General features: G+C 36.1%; 1 protein-coding gene across 1 annotated transcript in view; it reads left to right on the top strand.

Annotated features, from left to right (window-relative positions):
- ZNF385D (zinc finger protein 385D) overlaps nt 1-26,985 on the top strand; it is a 166,542-nt gene that overhangs the window by 77,682 nt on the left and 61,875 nt on the right. Inside the window, exon 4 of the mRNA XM_009329513.1 lies at nt 25,480-25,642. Coding sequence (XP_009327788.1) covers nt 25,480-25,642 — 163 coding nt within the window. The remainder of the gene's footprint in view (nt 1-25,479; nt 25,643-26,985) is intronic.

The raw sequence follows: 26,985 nt of genomic DNA, 5'->3' as shown, positions 1-26,985 counted from the left end.
TTGTAAGCACCTAGAGGACAATAATGTGATAAGAAAGAGCCAACATGAATTTGTCAAGAACAAGTCATGTCAAACCAATCTAATTTTCTCCTTTGACAGGGTAATTGGTCTAATGGATAATAGGGAATAAATAGATGTGATATATTTTGGCTTTAATAAGGGTTGATACAGTCCTATGTGACAGTCTTGTAAAGTAAGTAAGGGAGTATGGTCCAGGTGAAATTGTTAAAAGTTGGTTGCAAAACAGACTGAAAAACTGTACTGAGAGTAGTTGCTGATGGTTTCCTGTCAAAAACAAAAGATCACTACAAGTCAGGATCTGCAGGAGTCTGTTCCGTGCTCGCTGCTACTCTTAAATTTTCATTAGCAATGTGCCTGACAGAATAGAGAATACATATACCAGGTTTGTGGATGACACCTAGATGGAGGTTGGCAGGCACTTGATGGAAGGTGGCAAGTTCAGGATTTCAGTCCAAAATTATCTTCACCAGTTGGAGAAAATAGTCTGGAATTCTGACAAGTGCAGGAAATAGAAGCACAAACTATTGTGCTTAGACTGGAAAAATGAAATGCACAAGTAGTAAAATGAGAAATGTCTGACTTAATGGCCAAAAAGGAATTATAGTGAATCACAATCCAAATATGCATTAACAATTGCTAATGGGGAAAAAAAAGAAAAATAAAAACACCCAACTAATCCTATGATAACTTTTTTTCCCCAAGAGTTACATTTATCAATAGACAGGTAAGGATTCCACAGTATTTGAAATTGGCAATGCCTCAGGTGAAGAATTATTTACAACAGTGGTCATCACACTTTAACAAAAGCATAATTAGTTGCAGAATTTAGAAGACATCCACTAGTATGACAAGATGTGAAAAAAATTCACTCAGCTAGGGAAAGTAGAAAGAACTGGATAGATGTACAGTGGAAAAGACAAGGAAAATATAGTAATTTTTTTCAGTATGTATATAAGGTTTTCAGTATATGAAAGGGGGTTAATAAGAGAACAGTGACCAATTGATCCTTGTGTTCCTTGCTTTTGATAGAAGAATAAATTTGATTAATTCTTCAGCTTAATTTTATTCAAGAAATCTTTTGTTGCAATATTTGGTGAAACAATTCTAGCTATAATGGTAGTGAAGTTCTGGAAGGAAACACACAGGGACAGTTGTGGGCTCCCTGTCGGCAGAGGGTCTTAACAAATTAGACACCTGTTTCTGAGGATGGACAGGAAACACTGAGTGTAGTCCCAAAGCTGAGAGAGAGATTATATGACCTCCTGCCCGACTAACTTACAAACCTGTTTCTGTGATTTGGAAGAGGTAATAGAGATTTCATTTCTTGTCCATGCCAAGAGATGGTCACACCTGACCTGCGGCCTCTGTTTGCAAAGAGAGAGGAACTTTCAAAAGTTGGTCCATTAAGAACCAGGAACAGCTGATACAGCTAACTGCTTGAAGTTATTTAGCATTTCACCCTTCTGATTTCAAATCTGTTATTTTTCAACTTTCAGCGATACGCTTAAATGGTATTTGAAGCCATGTGTACTATCTGCCTCAATTGCTGTTCTGCGTGTGGCTATAACCACATGTTCTTATTCTTTGCATGTTTTGTTGTTCCTCCAATTACGGATTAGATTTAGATTTTGATTTCCAATTAACCTTTAGATTTAGAACCCTGCTTTGGTATAAAACCAACAATTTCTGCTTGAGTTGTAATGCATAGCTTTCTTAATCAAAATCACTTGTTGCAGGTATTGCCAGCCATCAAGCACATTTATCTATTATCTCAGGGCAATTTTACTTCTGGTCTTTCCAAACCAATGCATCTGCATTCTGTGAAGTCATCAGGCTGATTCTTTAAGGAGATATTCTTGTGCAAACATTTACAGATGCTTAGCATCCCCTTAAAGTCAATGTTACTCTATGAGGATATAGTATTAATTGCAGCACTTGTACCTCACCAAGAATAAAACTTCATCCAGGATTAACTTATTTTTATATCTATATAAATTATTTATATAGGTATATAATTCCACATATGTATATGCGCTACTTCTTTCTAATAATGCACCGTCTTTCCTGTACTATGGAGTTCAGTGTAAGGAGAAACAAATGCTGATTTCAGTTGTGGAATTGCACATGCCATTCATTTGAGATCAGAATGTGAGTCAGAATGGAAATACACTCATAGGTCGACACTTTTCCAGAGATACTGGTTTATAATATTCACTGGAAAAAGTAGCAAGTAATCACAGAAAGTGATTAGTGCAGAGATTTCCATGGGATATCTGGCATTTGTATCAAAACATTATGGAAACCCTAAAGAATTGCTAAAAAAATCATTCAAGATATGTGATTTTTTGGCATTCCAAAAGTCTAATCAAACAGCACAGAATATTTTGCACTTACATTGAAAACATTTGAAAACAGCCTAGTATTTTTTTTGCCCAGTTGGATATTCAGTGGAGTCTGTTTTTGTAGGCCTAGCCTGCACATTTTAGAAGCATTACCTCCTCTTTCCTAGAGCAGAGTTTTAAAGGCTGCAATATGAATTGCAGTCAGGTCCTGTGCAGGTCTGGTCTTTCCCATACTACAGAACTCAACCTTTTTATTTTTGACTGTATGTTGTATTTTGGAAGAAAATAATCTTAATTTTTTATTACAATCCTGTCTTCTGTTAGATGTTGTTTCATTCTGAGATGGTTGTGAGTAACCTTTTTTCATGTAGGAAATAAGTAACTTAATTTATAAATTACGAAATCCAGAATAGTCTGTTGAACAATAGTTATGAACTTTCACATAACCTGTAGTTTCTTAAAGCATTTCTAAAATGCTTAATAGAAAGTATAATTAATTTCCTTTTGTTGTATAAAGTATTTTTTCCATAATTTTCACCTTCTATACAGTACTTTTATGCACCTATACAACCTAGAAGCAGAAACAATTCATACCTGACACAGCACCTTGTTGTTTAGCTTCTGAGTACTTTAGAAGGTGTTGAACTGAGTCCCCTGACTGATAGCCTAATGGTGTGGGTATTTCCTTGCCTCTTAAGCATTGCCTACAAACCAAACATTTTGGGTGATCCTCAGTAACTGCTGTAAGTGGTCTCTCAGTCGACCGCAAGCTACGGAGCTCTCTACACGAACTCTTCACTAATCCTTGTACCTATCTCCTCTCTTGTAGTGAAAGTAATCTATTCTGTCTAGAAAATCTGTATTGTTGCAGAACATAGACCAGCCCAGAGGTATCAGGCTCATAGAAGCATTGCCTGAGGACAAGGCGGCAGAAGGAAAGAAAGTTTTAAGTTATTGATCTTTAAAAAAGCATGCTCTTAATGTCAGCTGGTTACTCAGTCTGTTACTGGTGGGGAGAGATGGAGTGCCTTGGTGTCCACTGTATTCATACTATAAGACTTACACTTTCCTCTCAAAATTCACTCTCCAGCCACATTCAGCAGTGGTAGTTGAAAAGAGAGTGTCTAAATCAAGCATTGGAACAGGCTGCCCAGGGAATTGGTTGAGTCACCGTTCCTGGAGGTATTTACAAGATGTGTAGACATGGCGCTTAGGGACGTGGTTTAGTGGTGGACTTGGTAGTGTTAGGTTAACAGTTGGACTTGATGATCTTAAAGGTCTTCTCCAACCTAAGTGGATTCTGCTCTATAAATCCAGGAGAAAGCAAAGTCTAATGCTTCCAGCTACCTGGTCCCTATACAAGCAGAGGTTATGGAGAAATGTCCAACAACTATGTCAACTGAACATCAGAGTCAGTATGGGAACATGATCCTGGAGAGATTAAAACATTCATCTTAGCAGCAGCCGTTGCTGTGTTAGGACTTAAAGATTATGTAAAACACAGACTTTTTTTATTCACCTTTGTCAACTCTTGCTTCCTACCTCTGCTCATCCTACCAGGTTATTTAATTTTCAAAGCATTCACTTCTTTTTGATAAAACAAGTCAATTGTGCAGAAGGTTTGACGTCTCTTGAAAATTAGTTGAGTTTGCTAGAAATGATCTGTGAATAGGCAATGGCTCTCTCTGATAGTCCTGTTTATAATTTGCAGAAGATTAATGACCAGTATTCTGACTGTGGAATATGGAGACAAATTGGTTTAAAAGGTTTCTGCTTCTGGCACCGAAGTGAATGGTTGCAGTATTTGCCCTTTTGGGGCCAACTTTTAACTTCTGCTTGGGTGTAGATGATCTCAGAACTGCAAAGAGCAGAAGAAGAAGGAGAGAAAGGCAGAGGTGAGAATAGTTAATAAGAGAGAAAGTCTGAAATAAAAGCAACCTCCCTCCTGTGTTTGAACACATCCATGCTTGTTACTGTCAGAAATTTTCCTTCTCTCAGAAATTATTAAATTGGAACATAAGAATGTACCAGAAAACATGATAATGGGGGGCGGGAAGCAGACCTAAATGATCTGATAGGCCCTAGATTTTCCAAAATCTGCTTTCAGTGTCAGGAGAGTGCTTAATGTGGATTATCTGTCACTCACTAAGATGACTTCCAGGCAAATTACATATGTATTTCCAGTGGTTTTAATGAATTGGGTCCTGTAGCTACATTCTTTGGGTTACAGTAGTGTCAGAAAGATTTTGTGCCTGGGGGAGGGTGGGGGAACATGACAATGAAATTCAAATGCTAAGGTTGGGCAAGTAGTGGCTAACTGGAGTTTCTTTGAAGTCTTTGGCTGGAATTGTGGGAATGAAGACAACTCTTAGTATTTTTGAACTGTACATTGAAAAATAACGTTTTATACATCAGGGAATTGGTATAGATGGGGAAAAATATAGACAGTATAAAAGGTATAGACAGTATAAAAGGGGGGAAAAGAAGTCTCTCTTCCAATTCTCTCATGTTCCATTCATGGAAAAGACTGCCCATTTCAACCACAAGGAGAGAAACCTCTGCTTTATCACTTCTTGCCATACGCTTATTTGTGTTTGAGGCATTTTTTCCTGTCAGCTTCCTCAGTCAACGTGGGAAGTAAATCAATCAACTCTAATAAACAACTGAAATTTATGAACTGTGATGGGGACTCTTTACAGAAACCACTTTCCATAAGCGAGTCATCACCTAAAAGGAAAGATAAATTGTAAACTCCTTGCTGTACAGTCTTCATGTAGCTTTGTTTGGTGTGTTGTAACGTCTTCCTTATAGATTCATTTAAAAAAATAAGAATTTATGCAGTAGAGAGTCTGAGATTCTGGATTATTAATAATAGGTGCAGATAACAGTTTTCACTATAAAAATGGCAAAATATTGTCTGCTTTCAGTCACCAATCAGTGACTTCTTCTGGCTCACTTTCTTAAGCACTGATAAGGACATAAAGAAGAACTGGGAGAAGAGGAACAGGCAGGGCTATACGTCAAAGTCTGGTCCACAGAAAGAGCGCATAGTGAAGAAAATGTGCAGTTTTGTGTGGTGTAGAAAGATCTCCATCAAAACGAGTTAAATGGTGTAAATTGTATTTTTTCTCAAAAAAAAATCCTAATTTCTTCTAAAAATGCATTAAAAGTAAAGTTGCTCTTTTACTTGGCTTTGGTTTGTTATACTCTATTCCAACAGCCATAAAGTCTTTTCAAATAGTCTTACACTAACTCTGGACACTTCCCCCCCCCTTCTTTATGGTCAGTAAAATTGCACTTGCTGGAGTACCTGTGATATATCCTTCTTCACTGTATCTGTGCAGCCACCTTTTGTAGAAAATATAATATTTCCTTTTGTGAGGATTACTATTAAACATAACTGCCCCTGATGTAAACAAATTCCACTTCAGAACCTCCAGGCCTGACTTTTTCAGCTCTTTGGTTCTTTTATCACTCCTCTCATGTCTTTTACAGTCTCTGGAGATATTGCTATTCCGTGTACTTACTCACATCACAGCTAACAGCTGGGAGTCTGATCCTCTGCAGGACTAGAAGTGCAACCTAATATCTGCTTTTAAAAGCTTTATATTGGAATAAAAAAGCACATATTTGAACTATACCTTTGAGGGTATATTGCACCCACTCGTGCATTTTTTTTAATCTCAATTGAAAATGAAGTCTTTAAAAGTTTAAAATGGCCAAAGGGGACTGACTTCTTTTCAGGAAAGAATCCAATATGGCACTTACACCTAACTCCCCCATGGCCTTTAAAAGCGTGATTATGCATTCAAAACATGTATTCAAACTGAGGCAATGCTCTACTGGTAGACCATACAGGTACTTTCATATATATAATTGTTTGATGAGTTGATCTCAAACCGTGATTTTAAAAATACAAGGGTTCATTCTGTTTGGGGTTTATATAGGTCTCATTGTATGATGGTGGAATAACTGTAGATACAGATGCATAGTAAATGTACTGAGTTCATTTGCATTAGCTCTTTTTGGATGGGCATAAATGTTTCTTTTTATTCTTTAGAAAGGAGATTTTAGAAGGTAGTCTCTGAACAGGTTTTATCCTTTCCCCAGCATAGCCTATTTTGTCTGCATCAGTGGACTTGTCATGATAATCAACTTTTTTGTCCCAACCATCAATCACTCCTGATTACAGCTGGGGAGAAGTTCTGTTCTGTTGATCAGCCCATCAATGCACATAATGTTACACCTGGAGACAAGTGAAAATCATCCCTCGATGGGAGAATCACTTGCCTTCAAGCCTTTTGTCTGAAGTATTTTAATTTACATTTAGAGTCTTGTTGCAGTTGTCAGTACTTGCTTTGATTTTATTATTTCTTTGACAAAAATATATTCAGTTTATCTTTTTTCTACATGATTAGAAGAAGAATGCTTTTCTATTTCAAATAACATCTTATGTTGTAACTTTTACACTTCGTTGTACAAATAGTGTGATAATTATCACTATATAAATTAAAAATTGAATAGTTATGTGGTACTTCACTAGGAGAAACTTAGTATATGCTAGCCCAGAATTTTTGCAAAAGCTATTTTGTTGGCTTTTGATCAGATACCTGGCTAGGGTAATATTTATCTTTAGTATTCAGTTTATATGAAATGGCTGTGTAGCAAACTTCATAGCAATGAAATCATTAAAAATTAAAGGCATTTTTCCTTTCTTTAAAGGAAATATAGCTTATATTGTGATCATTACTGAATAACACCCTTCTGAAAATAGGGGCATTCTATGTATCTAAAGCCAAACATTTTTTCTTCCTTGTAATAAAGGTGTTTCAGTTGTCACAAGAATGATGAAACTTCACCTTGGGTAAATACTTCATATTTTGCTAATAACTTAAATATGACTTTTAATTAGCTATCAGAATAACCAGATGTGGTTTAATTGTACTGTTCTTTTTCCTCCCACAGTCCCTTTTTTATTTTAGGTATCTTTTTAAATTATCATTGTCACGAGTTTATGCTTTCACAATATCAAAAAAACACAACATATAAGAAGACTGTAAACCTGATACTTCGAGGGCTACAGGATGAAGTGTAAATGAAGAAGAAAGTAGAATGTGAGAGTATGGGGTAATAAAGATTTGATTAGCAGTCATGTTTTTACATAAAAGGTTTAATTAGCAGTAGCTCTTTCCTGCTGGCCATTCTGAGGACAGTGATATATTGCTTTTTTGCAGTGAGCCATACCACCAAATAGAAGGTGTTATGTTTTCGTTAGATGCAGACACTTCAGCATTATTATCTTTCACCTCAGTCTACACAGCAATACAAAACATGTCCAAATGTCATAATTTAATAGGCCAATGATATATACAGTAATTTTAAAACTATGGGATATTCGCTCAGATGCTTTGTTTTGTTTCGTTTTAAATTGATGATAAAAGCACTAAATTGCAAATCAAATAATCACTCAAACAGGCTCATGCCTTATGTTCTGTCTGCTTGAATACCTTGTTTGCCAAATACAGAATTTCATCACTTGTATAGAAGTTGTTCTTCCAAAGTGACAACCGTTTATTTTTATGGTTTAGTAATTAATGTGAGTATATTGCATAATTTTTATTTTACAGGGTACATCAATCTGCATTACCTTTCCAAAGACTCTCACCACTTATTATTGTCATGACATAACAGAAAATTTTCTTTTGTTATTGAATAGAGATATTTGATGGTTCTTCACTAATACAATTCTTGTCAAATAGCCTACCACAAGGTACCTGTCATTGCTTGTCAATTTATTCTCTAACATGATTTTCATAGCAGAATCTTAAGTAGTGATAAATAGTTACAATAAAGTCAATTTCTAAGGTAAATGCATTCTGAGAAGCAGCAATAAGTGAGTAACAATGTCTGAAGATGTCAGAAAACATGGAGTATGTGGAAATAATTAACACCTTGGACACTGGAGGAATGAAGATTTTTACTGCATTTAAAAGTATTTTATTCTATATAATTCCCAATGGCTAAGAATTTTTTTTCTAAAATTATTTTACATGACTAATTTGTATCTCTTTAGTGCTTGAAAAGGCCATAAGAATGAAACTTCCTTCACAGAAGAGCTAAGAAAATGTACATCATGTAGTTACAGGAGGGAAGAATTTTTAATAAAATGCACTAAAAATGGTGCAGCACCGTTTTGACTATTCTTCTAGAATCTCATGTCTCAATTGGTGAGACAGGCTTTACTAGCATGGCAAGCCAACAGGGAATGAGATGCAGAGAAAAGCCTGCAATCTTTGTAGGCTTATTAGCTCATCCTGTGCTCAATTAGTGCTGTTGGAGGTGGTGCTGCCACCAAAACAATTGGCAAAAAGTAAGGAGAGAACAGGTATTCAGGAGAAGAAAGGAGCAGATGCAATGACATTCAGCAGCAGGGATCATGAGGAGTCGGGACTGCAGCGAGAAAAAAAGTGTTCTGGCAGAGACTCTTGGCTGAAATAGATTGGGCTGTATTAATGGTCACTGCTTAGTAATTTCTCTCTTGTAGGGTTGATTGCATTTGCCCAAGCAGGGATTCAGTAGTTAAGACATGTTTCAACCCAAGGCACAGGTTCTGTCATCCTTCCAAGAAGGATCTAATTTTTTATTATGCATATTCTGCACTAATGGAAGGAATTGTAAAGGGAGAGGAATTCCTATGGAGTGGAAGATGTGCTTTTCACACTTGAGAGAAGTTTGTTACAACATTGTCTAGGCTAATAAGATGAGAAAGGTGACTTCTTGGACTCACATCATGAGAGAAAACCAATGCGGAGTTTTCACTGGTGTGTGTGACCATGTTTGCTGTTTAGAGATGGAAAAGAAGTACAGTTTCTGGTGGTGGGAAGCTGAATTTTGTGTGAATTTTACAGGTGCTGCACAGCCTTTGAACTGCCAGCACTGGCAGCCTAATGATCAAAAGCAAAATTCCTTGTTGAAAAGAATCTTGCCTAAATTGTCAAAGCAACTTCTGAATTGGTTTATTCTCTCTCCAAATCCCATAGAAAATGAGTGAAATTAATCAAGGGCAAATCAATCTTTTCAAAAAGTTAGCACTAAGAAAAAGTAGGCATTTGCTCTGATGACTCTTATTAACTGATTTTTCTATCACTTGTAACCATTTTGAGGCTGAATATTCAGTTGTGGCTGTGATGTCTGTTTAGTTGCAGACATCAGTCCACGCTACTTCAGTCAGAACCAAAGGCAAGGTCCCAAGAGAAAATGGGCTCAGCATTTTTGCCATGTTTCTTGCTATGTCCATTGATATAGATAAACAACCATTAATCATAAGATACACTGGAAATCATTTCTCAGGAAACATGTTATTGGTATGGTCTGAATTATTCTGCAATAATGACCTTAAAAATAGTAGAGGTACTGTTTAATCAGTAATTTACTTAGAACCTGGAGAATACTATGGCTTGCTCATACAAGGAGCCTACAGGTAAATATCTGTGCAGTATACACTGCTTTACAGATGTGTCAGATGAGATCTTTTCTCTAGAGAGCTTATTTTCTAATAAATCAGAAATGAAACAATAATATAAGGCAGGGAGAGCAGCAGGGGATCAGCAAATGAATTAATGGAAAAATACTTTCTGAAACCCATTTTTAAGTTTTCTTGAAAGACACAGGGTTTGACAACCAGTAGGAATATGATTCAACTTATTAGATAACATGTTAGAACAGTTGAAGTCAAGCCTGTAAAAATTGTCTGAGGGTAAATAAGAAAAAATGTATTTTCAGAATTTGTAGTTTATGGAATAAATGGTTGGAGTAGGTGTGTTGCTCTAAAGCATGTGAGAGGGAAAAGGAGCTGTGTAAGAGAAGAGACAAATAAACAATATTGAATAACAGGTGTGATGATGCAGAGCAGGAGATCAATATGTGGAAAGAAAGAAGACTCTGAGTGTGTCATAGTTCATGATTAACGTTTGGGATATAGTGACAGAAAAGAGGTGATTTGAGAAATGGAAAATTTCAGGTAGGAGGGTAAACAGTAGGAGAAAAACTAGAGCCATCCAGGAGCTATTTATGCTGAATGATCATAAAGATATTGGTTGAAAGCAAAGGAGAAGTCATCACAAAGAGAGTGTGTCCAAGTCCAGAGAGTAGAAAGGCTTGAAGACAGAATCCTGAAATACATTTGTCTGGCCAGTGCAAGTCTTGTTTTTCAACGGGGAGGAGGTTTGTCATCCAGACATTCTCCAGCTGGGGTTACTTAGGATTCAGGTCTTCTCTAAAGTCAGCCTTAATGAATATTTTTTTCCCCACCTCACTACTTAAGCCTATATAAAAGTTAAGATGGCTGAAGTCTATCAATTAGCTCTTTTCTGGTATTTACGGTAAGGAATAATGATAGAAGCACTTCTAGAATAGTGTAAATGCGTAGCTGCATTTACAGTGTAAATGGTGTGTGCAAAGGTGCATTTTCAAACCAATAAGTGATGGGTTGGCCCTTGAGGCCCTTTGGCTGGGGAGAAGCATAATTCTTATAATTCTCTTTTATCAGTACCACAAAAGATAAATCAACAGGATGATGATCTTATTGTTAACATCAAATTTCTGGAATTCTTGCACTGTAAATAACCACATATTCAGGCCTACTTATTAAAGCTACAAATTTTGTGTGATAAGGTCATCCTTAATTTCTGTTTGTTTAATGAACAGTAGTGGACTCCACCCCTTTTTAGAGAAGTGACTGGTTTAAATGGGGAGAAGAAGAGAGGACCGTACAGCCATGTGGAGCAAAGATTCACGTAGACAATAAATTCTGTTGCTGGCTCCTATGGTAATAAGCTGTGCAGTCAAAAGACCACCAGGGCCTATGATGTGGTCTGTCTGATCAGGTAGAGAAGGTAGGGGCTCTCTCCTATAAAACATCAGGGGGGTTTAGACCCGTATTCCTGAACCTGCAGAAGTCGTAGACTTATATTTGACTGACTGAAAGGTGTGTTTGCACTCGACTGAATAAACGATTCAGCTATAGATTTAATCTATTGTTAGCAGACAACTGCTTGTCCTCCTACCATATTTGGACTAGTGAACCCTTTGGCTTAGCCTGAAAGCTCCCAAGTATATTCCTGGCCAGTTGTCTGCCTGAAGAAACCTGTTAGATTTACTGTGTGTAAGCCTGAAGGTGCTAATACATCTTAAAACTCTCAGCTGGAAGTAAATATCTGGTTTGTATTTCGAATGCAATAAAATGTATTTTTTAGGAGACTGAAGGGCAAAAACGTTGAGGCTGAAACTGTATCTGTAAGGTGAAACTGAAGAAGCACTGAATTAAAGATTAAAGCCTCAACCCTTTATAAAGAGAAAGTATTGGAAAGAATTAGAAGTTAAATCTTGTCTGCACTTGGTAGGACTCTTGTCCTGAGCTTGGCCTAGTTGTCCTATTCCTCTGTAAATGGCTGTGCATCTGTCCTGACAGCCTTTGGGATCTCATTTGGAGAGTGTGACTTCTCCAAGGTCACTGTCATCAGTAGGGCTCTGGATAGTACCTGAGATCCTACTCTCACCCCGTCTTTGAGTCACAGTCACAGTGCTGTACAGTTCAAAATTCTTATTACTTGATAAATATGTGCATCATTAAGTGGTTTATGATTTGGCTGGCAGAGTAGGTGGCACACAGGGATGCTTCAGCCAGAGCTGGGAGTGGAGGCCTCATGAGGCTCTGAGGAGAACAGCACGTACGGGCACAGGGGCGACATGGCCCTAATGGGCCACCATGAACTCTGAAAGCCAGGAAAATACCCTGGGAGAGTTAACGGTTCTTCTCAAGAGACTTACATGACTCACTGGCAATATTTATCATAATCTTGATAGATTATAGCAACCTACACCTGCAAGTACTTGCTTTTACAATCCCAGTGTTTGCTGTCTGCTATTACCCTTCTTTATCCGTTGTTTAAACTTGGACCTTTAACGTTCTTTTAAGTTAGGGTCCTTGTTTTTTTGGTCTGTCTAAGGTTCATTCATGTTGGAATAACTGTCATTATTGATATGGCTTATAGTGTAAAGCACAGTATTTGGGAGATAAATTGAGTTATTCTATTTATTTTTATTACATTTTGGTTGTATTTTTATTATGGGATGAACTCAGATGTAATTTGGCTCTAGGATTAAAAATAAGAAATTACTTTAAAATGGAAAGATAGTCACACAGATTCAGTCGAGACTGAGAGTTCTAAGGGTTATCTGCCGCCTTCTTTATTCCCTAGATATCATTATGTAGTGTTTCTGATAAATGCTGTGGCTTTATATCTGTCCATAAACTGCTGCACAGATTATTTGCAACCCAGTAAAAAAAGCAAGACAATGGATTATATCTCTCTGACAAAAATGTGAGAGTCTTTGTTAGCTTTATAGCTGGATGTCTGCTGGATATATATATCAAGTTGTACTCAACACTGGAAATCAAGTCATTTCCATTGGAGTGAAACTGTTCTGGGTGTTCTCAATTTTCATTTTGTCAACATTTTGTAGAGTGTATGTACGTATGACATACCAGTAGCAGCTGAGTATGAGTACATAGCACCAACCAAGATGATGTAGAGTTACTCAAACAAATGCTGTAGTGAGGGTAGACAAGTAGCATATTCCGAGTTGCATATAACACATTTCTGTGGTGAAAGCATGGCTTTTTTTTCTCAACTGATGTGTTTCTGTGATGCTGTACATTTTGTTGTGTTGGCTCAGTCAAAGGCTGTCCATCCATCTTTAAATTCTTTCCACTGGGTCCAGGCGGAGCATCGCACTTGCTTTTGATCACCAGTCCAGGGTGAAATAAATATCAGCATTTCTGTTGACTTACATGGCGCCAGGATTTCACCCACACAATCTAAACTTAACATGCTTGCTATCTTTTTTTTTTCTCCCAGCAAAGAGGTCCTTGCAATTTCCAGAGGGCAATGAAAACAGCATGGTTCATTGTTTCTAGATTTTGGTGTATAATGAATTCATAGGAGTGAATATTGAAACAGTTGTAAAGTTCCTGCCAAAATGTCATTTCTTGATGAGGAAAGTAATGAAGTATATTAGCTACGCTCAAAAAATAACTTCCAAATCAATATGCAAGAAGTTGATCAATAATATGCATGTTAGGAAGGTAGCAGAACACATTCAGGATTTGAATAAATGAACTAAAGAAAGTTCTTCTTTTGCAACAGGGCTTCTAGAGTAATTTGCTAACTTCCTATCATGGGTGATTTCAACATAGATTTCAATGGAGCTTGGACTATTGAAGCAAATAGCTCATTCTTGAAGATCTTTTGTTGTTTTTAACACATTGAATTAGCTCATTACTGCTGAATATGTAGTGGAAAATAGCATCTGTTTATACTGCAATAATATAAAAATTACTTACCAGTAAAACAGAATAAGGAGCAATTTGCAAAAGCTAATCATATTTGTGCACTTGTCTGCAAAAAGTAAATTGTTAATACATACCCAAGGGAAAAAGCACTTAATGGTTTATGCAATTTAATAGTAATGTTAAGCATAATATATTACAGAACATTTTTTTAGGATTCAGTTTTAAAAGTCATAAGGGTATGAACACAAAAAGCATAGCTGTCCTATATTGCTGTTTCACCTGTACTTAGTGATGGTTGAACTCCAGAAAGCATCCTGAAGCTCATTGTGCCCAAATCAGTGTCAAACTGTCCATACACCCCAAATGTACACCACCAGCTTAGAAACCTACTAGGAGGTTTCCTTAGGGAGAGTTCTGTCTTCCTTTAGCTAGAAGTTTTCAGTAGGATGTCCTCCATCCTGTAAGTTTGGGGTGCTGCAAAGCTTACTGAGGCATACTGAGAATTATCACAGCAGTGAGATGCCGTGGGTGTAAACTGAGAGCTTTTCACAATTTCAGTTCATCATTGGAGGTGAAGTTAAAGATTCTTATTTTCTTTTTATTCAAAGAAGATTCAGAAATCTCTATAACTTTTTACAGAGACCAGTTTTCCAGAAGTAATTTTTTAGAGACCAGGGTAGACATGTTAGCTTTTCTTTAGCCCTGCTTGGTCTCCTTGTGCCGTATTTACATGTCCCACGTGCAGAGTTTTTCAGGAGATCCTTTTTACCACAGATGCTATGTGCAAACTTGCCGTGTTTCTCCCCTGACAATTTCTTTTTCTTCAGAAGTCTGGAGGGGAATGTTTTGTTCTGAACTCACATCTCAATACAGAACCTTGAGAGGGGCTTCAGTCTGTTGTTTAAGAACAGTATGCATTTATACATCTGCTTGTGGAAATGGCAACTGTTAATTATTTTTAAAGGATAGAAGGAGGAGGAATCTTGAATATTCTTCATTACTCATTGAGGTATTTTAATACCTCATTAGTTCTGATAGTATAATCTCTTCTTGGTTAGTGATGTCATCAAGCATCCATGGCTAAAATTTTATAAAAAGGAAGCAAAAAGTCTTTCATTTCACACAAGTGTTGTGTGAATTGTCAACATTTCTTCAGGTGCTAAGGTCATGCCTGCAAGGTTAAATTAACCTTCTCATATTAAACTACGGTGCTTCTCAATCACTTCAGGAGCATTCCAACATTTGGTGGACGTGGATGGAAAACTGGACTTAATTGTACTAGTTTACATGTATCAGATCTCTGTAATTCTTAATTCTGAGATGTGAGAAGTTTGGGGGTTTTTTCCTTTCATTTGAGTTACCATAGATTGATGGGAATCAGCACTGAGCAATAACAAAAGGAAGAACAGCATAAAAACATAAAGAGCAATAAATAAGTATAAACACGTTAATAAATATTGTGAGTAGGTATGAAGGGATTTGCCTGATCCAAAGAGTTTGGAGTCTCAGCATTAAATTTCAGTACCATTTGAAATTTCACTCTTTCAATAATCTCTGCCCAAGCAAATCTGAAACATGAAATGATGTCTTAGTTTTAAAATCAGAAAGGGCTCCTATACCTGTCTAGTTTGACCTTTTTTATATTACACACCATACAATTTCATATAGCTGTTCCAGTTTTGAACCTGATAATCTGTGCTTGACTAAAGGAGATGAGAAACTTAAAAGCCAATGTGACTGACCCTGAAATATAGAGCATCCCTTAGGCACTGATCCTATAACACTTCAGCATATAAAATGTCCTGTTGATTTCAGAGGGGCTACTCTTATCCAGTATGGTTTGTAGAATTGCAGCCGGGTTCCTGTAGCTTCAGTAAGTATTTGGTTTTGGTCAATGGAAAAAAATAGATTTTCAAATTTCAGTGTAATGCGAGGTAGAGGGAATGAAGGTTTATAGCAAGGAGACAAAATATAACTGCAGTGTAAACAGTAAGTAATGTCAGAACATTCTCATTAAGTTTTGTGTATTGCTTTGTATCCCTAACCATGGCTTCTTACATAGAACCTAACATATAGCTTAAAGGAGTGAAAGATGCTGACCTGTCGGCTTTGTACTGGAAGATATTTTTGCCTGTTCTGTATTGATGATAGTACAACAACCTACTTGTGTTAGTAAATAAAACCCATTTTTCAGTCTGCACAACTTTTGGAACAGCTTGATCTATCCACATATATGTATTACTTTAAGAACAAACAATTGATTTTATAACTAATTTGCATCACAAGTAGGTCTGTGTGCACTATGTATATCTAAAGGAGGTTATTCAAAATACTAAGGCTCTGACCCTGCAATAGTTGGTAGAACTTGTGTGCTGGCAAACCTTGTAGGTATACACAGCATCTCGTGGACTTCACTGGGGCTCTGAATGTGTTCACAGAGTCACCCAAGAATGATTGAAAGTAAGGTGAAAGGAACAAAATTATGTAAAGGAATATATATAACTGTATTGTAGACTGACTGATCTTCACGTTTTCCTATGCCTCACAAACCTTTGTTCCTTCTGGATGTTTTGATTGTTTTTCTCAAAATATTTTCTTCTTGGCTAATCATTTAGATAAAACCAGTTTTGAATGCAAATTTGCTTCCATGGTATGCCACTAGTTTTTATCACCACTTAGGCATTTATTTTCTGTTAATATTAATTCCTTATATAAAACATAGTTTACTTTTTTTTTAAAGTAGGAAATAGCATTTATTCATTTTACTTTGTTTCTTCCTCTCTCTTTTTCACGTAACATATATTTCCTCCCAAAGAGGGAAGTCCTGTGGATAAACCTACACTAGGACTTTTTAAGCAAACCACTGGCATCAGACTCTTTCAGAGATACAAAATTTGTCTAAATGAGCCAGGAACTAATGGGCTGAGTTCTTTTATTCCAAGAAAACACATTGCCTCTCCATGGATGTTTCTGCACCTGGAAGGCTTGGATTCCTCTTGAAATATGAGGAGAATGAATCTGTAAACTCTTCCATCTTAGTCCTAGCCTTAAATTATCAATCTTTGTGCAGCTGTGAAAACTTTTCACAGTGGAAAAGTTCACATAATATTTTACATATACTTACAGCCTTCTACAAGAAAGCTGGAGATCTAGCCTGGGAAGCACCTAACTACTGCCAAGTCCATATGAAACAGAGCTGAAATCAGGAAATTTGAGCATTTATGTTTCTTATTTGTGGGTTTTGAATTTCTACTTATGGGCAGGAGCTGATGTAAAGGACACAGGAAATATTTATACTAAAATAACTAGTGAAATATAAATTTAAAATCCAAAATGAAAAATTTGTGTAACTGTATATTTGAGTACAAGAATCAGAAAGTTGAATCAACATTTTTCTGAAGACAAACTTGAAATTTGGAAAACTTCTAACTATAGTATTAGAAACAGTAATTCCAATAAAAGTATTAAGACTGTGCTTAAGAGCACGGTGAAAATGTCTCCATGTACTCTCTTTTGTGGTTTTGTACATACAAGTTGTATTAACTTGTTTGTAATTTCAAATATAAAGTTAAAATAGTACTGAATTAATAAGAATTTAAATATGCACTTTTTAAGCTTTTCCTGTTTTCTGTAAAATTTCTTGTAGTATCTTTGTGTCTAGCTTACCACTATTCTTCCTTGATGCTTTGATTCAGTCAAAAAAATCTGAAACTCAGAATTCAATGAGATTGCTATTATGAATGTAAACAGATAAATATGGTTTCCTTGGCAACAGAAAACAGGTGAAAACACTCAGACGAGCTACGCTAAACCCACCCACTCAAGTTTCTTTAGTTATCAGTTCACAAGCTGGATGCAGAGGGAATCGCGTGTTTTATGCTCAGTCAGTGTAAAGTTTCTAAACGAGCTGAGGCTCTGGGCAGGTAAGTGTACGTGTACACTCTTGACTCGCATTAGCTGTTGTGAACTGTGACAAACTGAGATTCAAAAAGGTGTTGGCTACATATCCACCCCTGTTATTTTTCAGATGACATTGGAAAAGATTCTGAACTTTTCCACACTATTCAGAAAATTACTGTCTTTAAAGCAGTTACTTTAAATTCAACAGCATCCGACATTGTTTTTAAGTAAACATTGTTTGTGTATAACCTGAACATTGAAACACATTTACATTATTAAACTCATTATTAAGTAAATTGCAACCATATTGTATCATGGTGAGCTTGTTTTCTTTGTTGTTTCATAGATAGATTGTATGTCAGCTTCCACTTTTAGGATTGCCATTATTGACGTATTATTCAAAAGGTGTTAATTAACACAGTGAATAAAAGATGTGTGAGTGTGTCTACTGCCAGTGGAGGGAAGATGGGTTGCATTTCTACAAAATTATAATGGCAGATATTTGCTCAAGTTCTCAGTTCCAAATATGTCAGTTCCAAATTCAAAACTGGAAGCATATATGTTATATTTACTAAGCTGAATAAATACATGTTTTATTTTATCATATGAGTAGCACATAGGACTGTGTGTAGATTAACCACCTTCTATCTCATTCTAAAATTAACCTGAGATAAATCATTTGGTTAATCTGAATGAAAAAAGTCAGACGAGTTTAATATTCTTTTGAAACTCTGACTACAATAAGATTTACCATGGGGAAAATAAATGATGCTGCCAATTAACACAGTAAAGATGAGATTAAATGTTAAAGTTAATTTCATTGATTATACCAGTTTTCAAAAGTGCATGTTTCAATGTTTCATCTCCCCCTCAAAAGAGCTCCCCAAAAAGCAACCATTTTTACTATGGAAGTCAGTTTATAAAAACTTCCAGAGACCAGAACTTGATAACCTTGTCAAAATGAGTTTAAAACTGATCTGCCTTAACAATAAAAAGGATAAAATAGATGGTAAAGCAAATAATCTGTTTATGGACTTTCAACATGCAATGAAGTTTTGTTCTGCATGAAGTACTGCTGTCCTTAAAAGAAAAATGCCAGATATGGGAAGAGATTGATTACTTGAGCTATCTTCCCTTCAGTATATATATTTTGATGCTGTGTATGTCTACTTGGAATGCAGTGTGAAGTGCATTGTATCTAGGCAGTTTTTTGTATCTTGCTTAGATAGTTTCAGGTAATGCCACACTCAATGGCAGCCTACAGTACAAGCAGATGCATGGTCATAAAGATGCTGTGTTACAGGCAAGCGATATTAAGTAGGAAATTTTGACCTTCTGCACCAGACCAAGATAAAATAGCTTTTCCTTTCCATAATAAAAATATTTGATTTTACTATAGGATGGATGATTTTACCGTAAGAATGGGGTCGATGCCAATCTCTCACAAAGCGATGCAGACTCTTGCCAGGTGCAGTCTCTCACCATTATATAAATGGCTCTGGAAGGAGCCCAAGCACAGGGAGTGGGATGGAGCAGCTTTGTTAATGCAAAGGAGGTAGCGAGCTCAGAAAGCACCCGTTTGCTCTGATCCTTGAGCCTCAGGTACAGTCGTGAGCATACGGAATATGCTTTATGAAGGGGAAGAGGGAAGAGAAAGTTTTTCTTTCCATGGAAAGAGAAAATTAAATACCTGGGAATTAACATGCTGGGACATTTATTTTATTCTGCCATAATAATGGAGAAATGTTTTCTTTTCTACAGAAAGGTCCTTTTTAGTACTTGCTCTGCTATTGTATATTTGGCTCTAGGGAAAGGGGCAAATTGATCAGTCATAGTTTAGGGGGCGAAAGCTTTCTCTCAGAGCATATCTGAAAGAAGTCATATTACACGTCCTTGGCGTTTTATACCACAGTTATATCTGAGTCCATAATGTAATTAGATCTCTGGCTCTGTATTACAGACTGGTGTTGATGATAGAGTGCACAAAAAATTGAAATGATACAATTCAGAAGATAAAGGTAAGCTTAGCAGAAGGAAGAAATGACAACAGGCAGCATTTATCTGAACTGTAATTGACTGCAGATTGAGTTTGTATATATCAGGCAGAAATCAGGATACTCTTCTTGTTCAATATGAAACATGTCATTGTGTTGACATCACCTTTAAAAATTATGTTATATGTCTTCACTTAACCTCCTACTCTGCAAAGGCTTCCACAGGTACTTACCTTGTTTGTCTCTTGTACCATGAGTCTGTGAAGCTCTGCTGAAGTCCATGGAGTTCCTCTGTTTTCTAGAAAGAAAGCGTAGGACTTATGAGTAGTCCTGAATTTCCTGCATGTACTCACTGGGCAAATAAAACAGTAGGTCATGTAAGAAATTATTTTTGAAAATTTAAAATAACCTCAAATAAAAGCTTACCTACTAAATAGAGTAAATACATCTCAGTGCAAAAGACTGTACAATCCTCTTACCGTTTTATCAGGTGTGAAAGCCCTGCCCTAGGCAGAACCAACTGTTGGCATCTCAAGGCTGTTAGACTTTCTCTCTGTAAACTTCTTCTGTTTACTTACTGGAGAAGTTCCATAGGGATCACATCAGGTTATGTAAATAGCACATACCTGGTAGTATACAGATGTCTGAGCTGCATACTGCAACCTTCCCTGAACTCAGTGCTGTCATCACTGCCTGGCCAGGCTGGCCAATCAGTCTGGAATGGCAACTTCGGAGTCATTAGAAAAAAATATGATACTTGTTCCAAAAATAAAAAGGTCTTTTGATTTTTATCACTTTCTTGTGTGCTTAGAACAGATATAAAATTATATTTGTAGTACTTATTGACAGCCCAACTGTAAGAAAATATTCTGTACTCGGAGATTAAGACAATGTGTAGCATAGGCATCTCTTAAACAATTTCCCTGACTTCACCAAAGGACAGAGGCCCCCTTGGCTTAAGCAGTTGTGTGTTATTGCTTTTCATGTGTGCCCAGCTCACTGACAGTATTCGTTTGAGCCAGGAAACTCATTTTTTGTTTTTAGAGCTTTTTACTCTGGAGGATCCTGACATCAGTTGCTGATGTACTAGCCAAAATTGCTACTGTTGTACTGGGAATAACAGTAGAGGTGATGGCAGTATACAGTAGCCGGTAAAAACAAAGACATGACATGAGCTACTGAAATCTGAGATAGACAGAAAGGACATTTCAGCACTCTCAGCCCTTGTTTGGGGCTTTCTAAGGGTGCAGGCAGACTGCAGCCCTGCTACTAATTGGCCAAATGACAACATGGAGCAGAGCACTCTCCACAATGGACATCTTTCAAAACGTATTGTGAAATGAGAAAGACATAATACAGGATAATTGGATTGAATTTTTGCAAGGAAGAATCAGTGGAACATATTCACTACACTTTTTAAAAGTTCTTTTCTTTGATGTGGCTTTTATTATGAAGGTATTGCCTAGAAGGAATGACTGAGGCAGGAAAACAATCTGTAAGAAGATTGGTAATATAAGAAGGACCAGGAGGGATATGAAAAGGATAGAAGATGCAGTGCTGCTAAGTTGAAAACTCTCTGAGAATAGGAGGAGACCCATTTTTGCTTCAGTGCACACAATTAAGCACAATGTTTTTGTTGGACCAATGCCTAAAGACCATAAGTGAGAAGACATATGATTCATTGAAGTACATTAGTCAGGCAGACAAACTTATTTTGAAGACTTCCATGTAGATATGGTGACTGTTATTGTAAGAGAATACTGTCTGGATTGTTTAAAATACTTCATCTTTCTCATTGTATTTTACACATTGCAATTTGCTTGGTAATATGATGTCCTTACGGTAATTGTGATACAATATTGCACTTCAGCAAAGAAAATACAACTGAGTTTTAACACTACGGCTGTTATTTCTAACTGCTCACACCTGCATATAGAATTTTTTTATTCTTTTATGGTATATGTATGTCTGTGTTTATTATATATACACACAATAAACATTTATATTGACAAATACATTTTTTATATTCTAACAATTTGGGAAGGTTACAAAATGTAATGATTAGAAAGGTCCCTAATAATTCAAGATAAATACATGGAAACAGAGGAAATTATTTGTTTAGCAAAAGAGATGCTTAAACTGACTTGTACTGCTCAACTAGGCCAGGCTTCATTACAAATAACTTTGAAAGGTTATTTGATATTTAGACATCTTGCCATTTCCTTGACGTAATTCTTATAGACCAAAGTTTGTCTACATGTAATTTGCAGGATCAGAGCCCTCAAAATTTAATTAAGGATCCTTGAGTTTTCAACTTCAGATACGAAGTAATAATCTACCTTTTACTCTCTTGTTAGACACCTTTTTCAAGAATGGATATAGTTTCTTAAAGTTCACTGTAATTTTGCACCAGCAATATTTGACATATTTCTCATGCTTCATCACTGACTGGGTCACACGTTAGCTGACAGTGACTTGTCTTCACAGTGCTAGGGTTAATTCTGTGTATCAAACATGGAGACTATGATGTGAGAAGCAAACTTGAAAACTATGATGAAAGAAGAAAGTAAGCTCTTTCTTAAGGTATTCTTCTAATGTGTTCTTTCGTAATCATAAAAAGAAACAGAATTTAATTTAAATCCCTTGATTCCCATCAGCTTCTGTAGATGTAGGGTTTCACCTGTAACCTCTGCTCATAACTTGTCTGAGCACAACTTCTAGCACAACTTGGTAAGGTAATATATAAACATGTATATATTATCTTCTTGGTTTTTGCAACTGTTGAACTCTGAAGTGTTCCAGAAGGAGACCCCTTCTCACCTTTCTGAAGGGGTACAGTCTCTTCATTCAGTTAAGCATCATGGTTGGCACCAAAAAGTAGGACTAATTTTCACTGTCTTTCACTCTTCTGCTCGCTCTCAATATTTCTTAATTCTGCATGGAAGTTGGGAATAATTGCATTTTATGATCTATCTTATTTTTGTATTTAACCTACAAGTAAATACCATTTAAGTAATGCGTTTTATAATCTACAAGTAAATGCCATTTAAGCAGTGAGGATTATTTTAGTTCTCTTACAGCTGCAAGAAATGATTCAGTGAGGTACCGTATTTTATGTTGCTGTGCTGAAAAAGACATTTATGGATATTTTTCCATTTCTTTCGTCTTACTCTTGCAAGGAAAGATAATGGCAAACCTTTTTTTTTTTTTTTTAAGGTTCCAGTTCAGTTGTAAAAGTTCAGCATAAGCTAATTTGGAGCTGGTTAAACGCTTAGGAGCAATCTGTCTGCTCTCACATAGGACTACCATTAACATGGCAGCTACAGTTATATTGAAACAAGCTCAGATGGCTTCATGTCCCCACAGAGGATGGAGATTTAAACTTTGAAATAAAAAAATGCATAAAGATCTTCTTCAAGCAGAGGCTGGGTAAACTGGCAGCACTCTGTGGGAAATGAGTAATGGACAACTCTGCTTAGCAGCCATCATACTTGTAAATTTGAGCAACGTGTTTCTGCTTTGGAGCAGTTTCATTCATATATTTCAGAACACTGAAAAGGTCACCAATTTCTCCGTAGGGCCTCATTGTATATTCCTTATGCAGCCAACACTCTGCTTGAGTTGAGGTTTGTGGAGCTGTAGCTGTGAGAATTTGGAGGGAAGAGAACTATGGATGCAGGAGACAAACCTGGGGTGCTCTGCCAACAATTCTGTGAAGAAAGTTGAGCTGTGTATCAAACTAGTATCAACATTCATAATTCAGTATTAAGAACCATGTTCTGACTACCTTTCTAATATTTGAAGAATGACATTATTAGTTAGGGAAAACAAGTGCAGTCAGAATCTGGAGCTGACTGCTAATTAAATTTGACTAGAAACTGTAAAAATAGTTGACATGATAGTGACATGAGGATGTACTGTGTAATGTCATTTTTAATACGTCATTGTAACTTGACACTGGTCCTTCAGCTGAATAATAATTAACATCTCTTGACTGTTTGTATTTGGCTTACAGTATGTCTCAATGTTATGTGTTGGGAATTGTAAAAGGTGCATGATTGTGCTGTTTCTGTTCAAGTTGTTTCTAATTAATAACTTCACTGTCCAGTGTTCTTTCAATAAGGGTACCTAATACAATAGTTACATTATTTTAGGTATAGAGAAACTGGCTTTTCAACCAAACTGAATGATGCATCTCAATATACAAGAGCGTATGCATGTGTGTATATCTGTGCATGAATACACATACATATATATGCATTTATTGGTTTAGACAAGGTCTCTCACTTCTTTCCTACTCACCTTGAGCTTCTGAAATCTCAGGCATCTGGAAGGAATCATGACTTTTCACGAAAGCTGAAAGTCATAAATCTCGAGATTAATTAATATACACTCTTACTGTATTATTCACTAGAACTTCCTCTCTCCCCAAAATTCAGCACATTAAATAACATTAAATAAAGGTCTAATGACTAACAGATGTCAGATAATTCAGGATTCTTCTACCTGCATGAGTGGCTTAGTGAGTCGAATGACTGCGTCATTTTATCCCTTTGATCCTTTGAATTTGTAGCCACTAAATTACATAGGTGTTTTTTTCTTCTTCTGGTTCCACAATAGAAAGCATTTACCTTTCTTTTATGTTCTAAGTGTCTTCTATTGTTTCATGCCAGAAACAAAATACTGACCTTTGTGGGTCCTTGGGCTGACACAGCGTAGTTGCTTTCCATTTGTTCAATTCTCTAGTAGCTAAATTTTGACTATTTTTCTAGAGTCTTAATAATTCCTCTTTCAAGTAAGAAAGGAGTTGAAGTTCAGCAGTAAAAATATAAGGAATTTTTCAGGTTGTTAACTTACTAAATGGAAGACTATCTTTCTTATAAGTGTTTAAATAATTAGAGAAGAAATTAACTCTGAATATTCATACTAATGCCAGTGGGTTTTGTATAAGGTTTTATCTTATACTTCAAATACTATTCTTAAAATATATTTGCAACATAAAATAAATGTAGAAAAGTTAGTATTAACTCTTTGAATAATAAAGATACTTTCAATGTAATACATAAATCTTAATAGCAATGCACATACAAATCTATTTTAGCTAAATGATATCAAGTAGCCAAAATATATTTGGAACTGTGACAGGATTTGTGAGCTTTCTCCTTTGAAAGGATGCTCCTGGCTTTGCATTTCAAACACTGCCTTTTGTAGCAGGTGGACAAAAGTAATCTTTTTTTTTTTTTTTTTTTTTTTTTTTTTAAAGAAAGCCAGCTAATTGCATGTCTGCCTCACATTCAGTTAAATCTTTGATGATGGGCTTTGAAGAGAGTGTTTTATGTTTTGCTTTCTTTTGTTTGGGCTTTGGTTTTGGTTTGGGGGTTTTTGGTTTGTTTTTTACTGTCAGTCTTTGCTGAGAAGTTCCTGATACCACTGTTAAAAGTCAACTGTTCTTTGAAGGAAGCTTTGAGAAAATCTCTACTTTGAAATAGAAACTGGAAAAGTGCAAAGCTACTGGGAGGACAGTGCCTTCCTCCCCGTTGCCTGAGAATTAATTTTTTTTTTATGCGAAAGCAAAGAAAGTCTTGATAGAAAAACTAATGGTAGCATGATAGACTAAAACAACCTTATTTTGGTCTGAAAACAATATACTGTTATACAGTAATATACTGTATTTATTGAATTGGGGTTGCTTGAGTATTTTTTCCATTGTTTTCCAAGCATCATTCGAAATACAGTTTTCTGTTTGGTCACTACTTGGATAATGTGAATGGTACCCATTATTGAAAGGTAGTCTGTATTTGTACTAATACAGAGAATGCCAGTTTAGAAATGAGCCTGATTGCATGGTTCATTTTGTTCTCCTTTGTAGAGCCAGGCTGCGGCCCACTACAAAGGCACTAAACATGCCAAGAAGCTCAAAGCACTGGAAGCCATGAAAAATAAGCAGAAATCTGTTACTACCAAGGACAGCGCAAAGACTACCTTCACTTCCATCACTACCAATACCATCAATACCAGCTCTGACAAAACAGGTTAAGCGACAATCTTTGTTGGTTTTGTTTGTTTTGGTTTTTTTCTTGTTTAATTCCATGTCTGTTTGGTTATGTGCTTGCCACATTGATTCATGCTCGATCCATCTTTCTGTGTGATATTGATTTCTTTTAGTCCTTTCAGTGGGCTGGTAAGAGTATGATAGTCATGTAACCAATTTCTCTTAGTGAAAAGAGGCTTATCATTGTTTTAGGGCAGAATGCAATACTCATGACTTGATTAATTTTTATAGTGGCTAAACTATTACATATCAACTGATCTAAACCTTCTAGTCTGTATGCAGTATCCCTCTATAAATAATTACATACGGCACATTTCTTTTAACCACAAACAATGTAGTAAATTGCACTACTTGTGTCTAGAAGCCTCTTACAAAAGCATTGTTAGTTAAAACCTAATTTCATAAATTTCAAACATTGCATTATTTTTTTAAAATGGCTATTGCATGGTTTTGAGCTGGAAAATAGCTGTATAACTTCTGTTCCGCACAAGCAGGTAAGTGCTATTGATGCCAATTATTCTGCTTAAATGAGTCTTCAGACTGAAATAATATCCTTTAAATTATTGTGTGGTAAAAGATACTCCTTTGCAAATAAAATCTATGTGAGTATTTGGTAAAGTCAACAGGATTTGATTAAGCTCGCATTTTAAATATGTGGCTATTGTACTGGAAATTTCAAAGGAAGGTTGTAAGTTCACTGAAGGGTAGTCCAGTATCTCACAAGGTATGACTGGTCTTGTGTATGAAGGAATACAGTTTGCGTACTTAATCATAATCAACCCCCCTTCCCCAAACAAGCCAAAAACAGCCACGGCACAAAAGCCAAAGCTGTGAAACAACAGAGACCTTTCTACTGATGGTGAAAACTGCTCATTTGGAACCACTTCTGATGCAGTAAGTTTAGCATTGTAAATGGATGTGCACTAGCCATTATAGTATAACAAAAAATACCTTGCAGACATGTGTAGTACTTTCCTTAAGATACATCTTTGCTATATTTGTTACAGACAGATACTTCTATGTCTGTCTCTCTGTATATGTATCTTTGTTATAACCCTTTATTATAGACAGCATATGTTTTTATGGCGGTTTATATCCTAATTATAATGGGATGGCTTTAAAAAACAATCATTACATTATTGTCGTGTTTATTAGGAAAAAAAAATAAAATATTCCAAGTACTTTTGTTTCTATGATGAAAGAAATGAAGGATGGGAGAATCAAAAGTTATTTATGAAAATATATGTGTTTCTAAACATACAAATACCTTTAAAAGTTTCCCCTGCTGTTACCTGTTGGCACGTTCAGAACAGAAAGGAGAAG

The sequence above is a fragment of the Pygoscelis adeliae genome, unplaced genomic scaffold (genome assembly GCF_000699105.1).
Source record: "Pygoscelis adeliae isolate BGI_AS28 unplaced genomic scaffold, ASM69910v1 Scaffold8, whole genome shotgun sequence".
NCBI lineage: Eukaryota > Metazoa > Chordata > Aves > Sphenisciformes > Spheniscidae > Pygoscelis > Pygoscelis adeliae.
The sequence above is the reverse complement of the archived record's forward strand: the minus strand, read 5'-3'. Positions and strand labels throughout refer to the sequence as shown.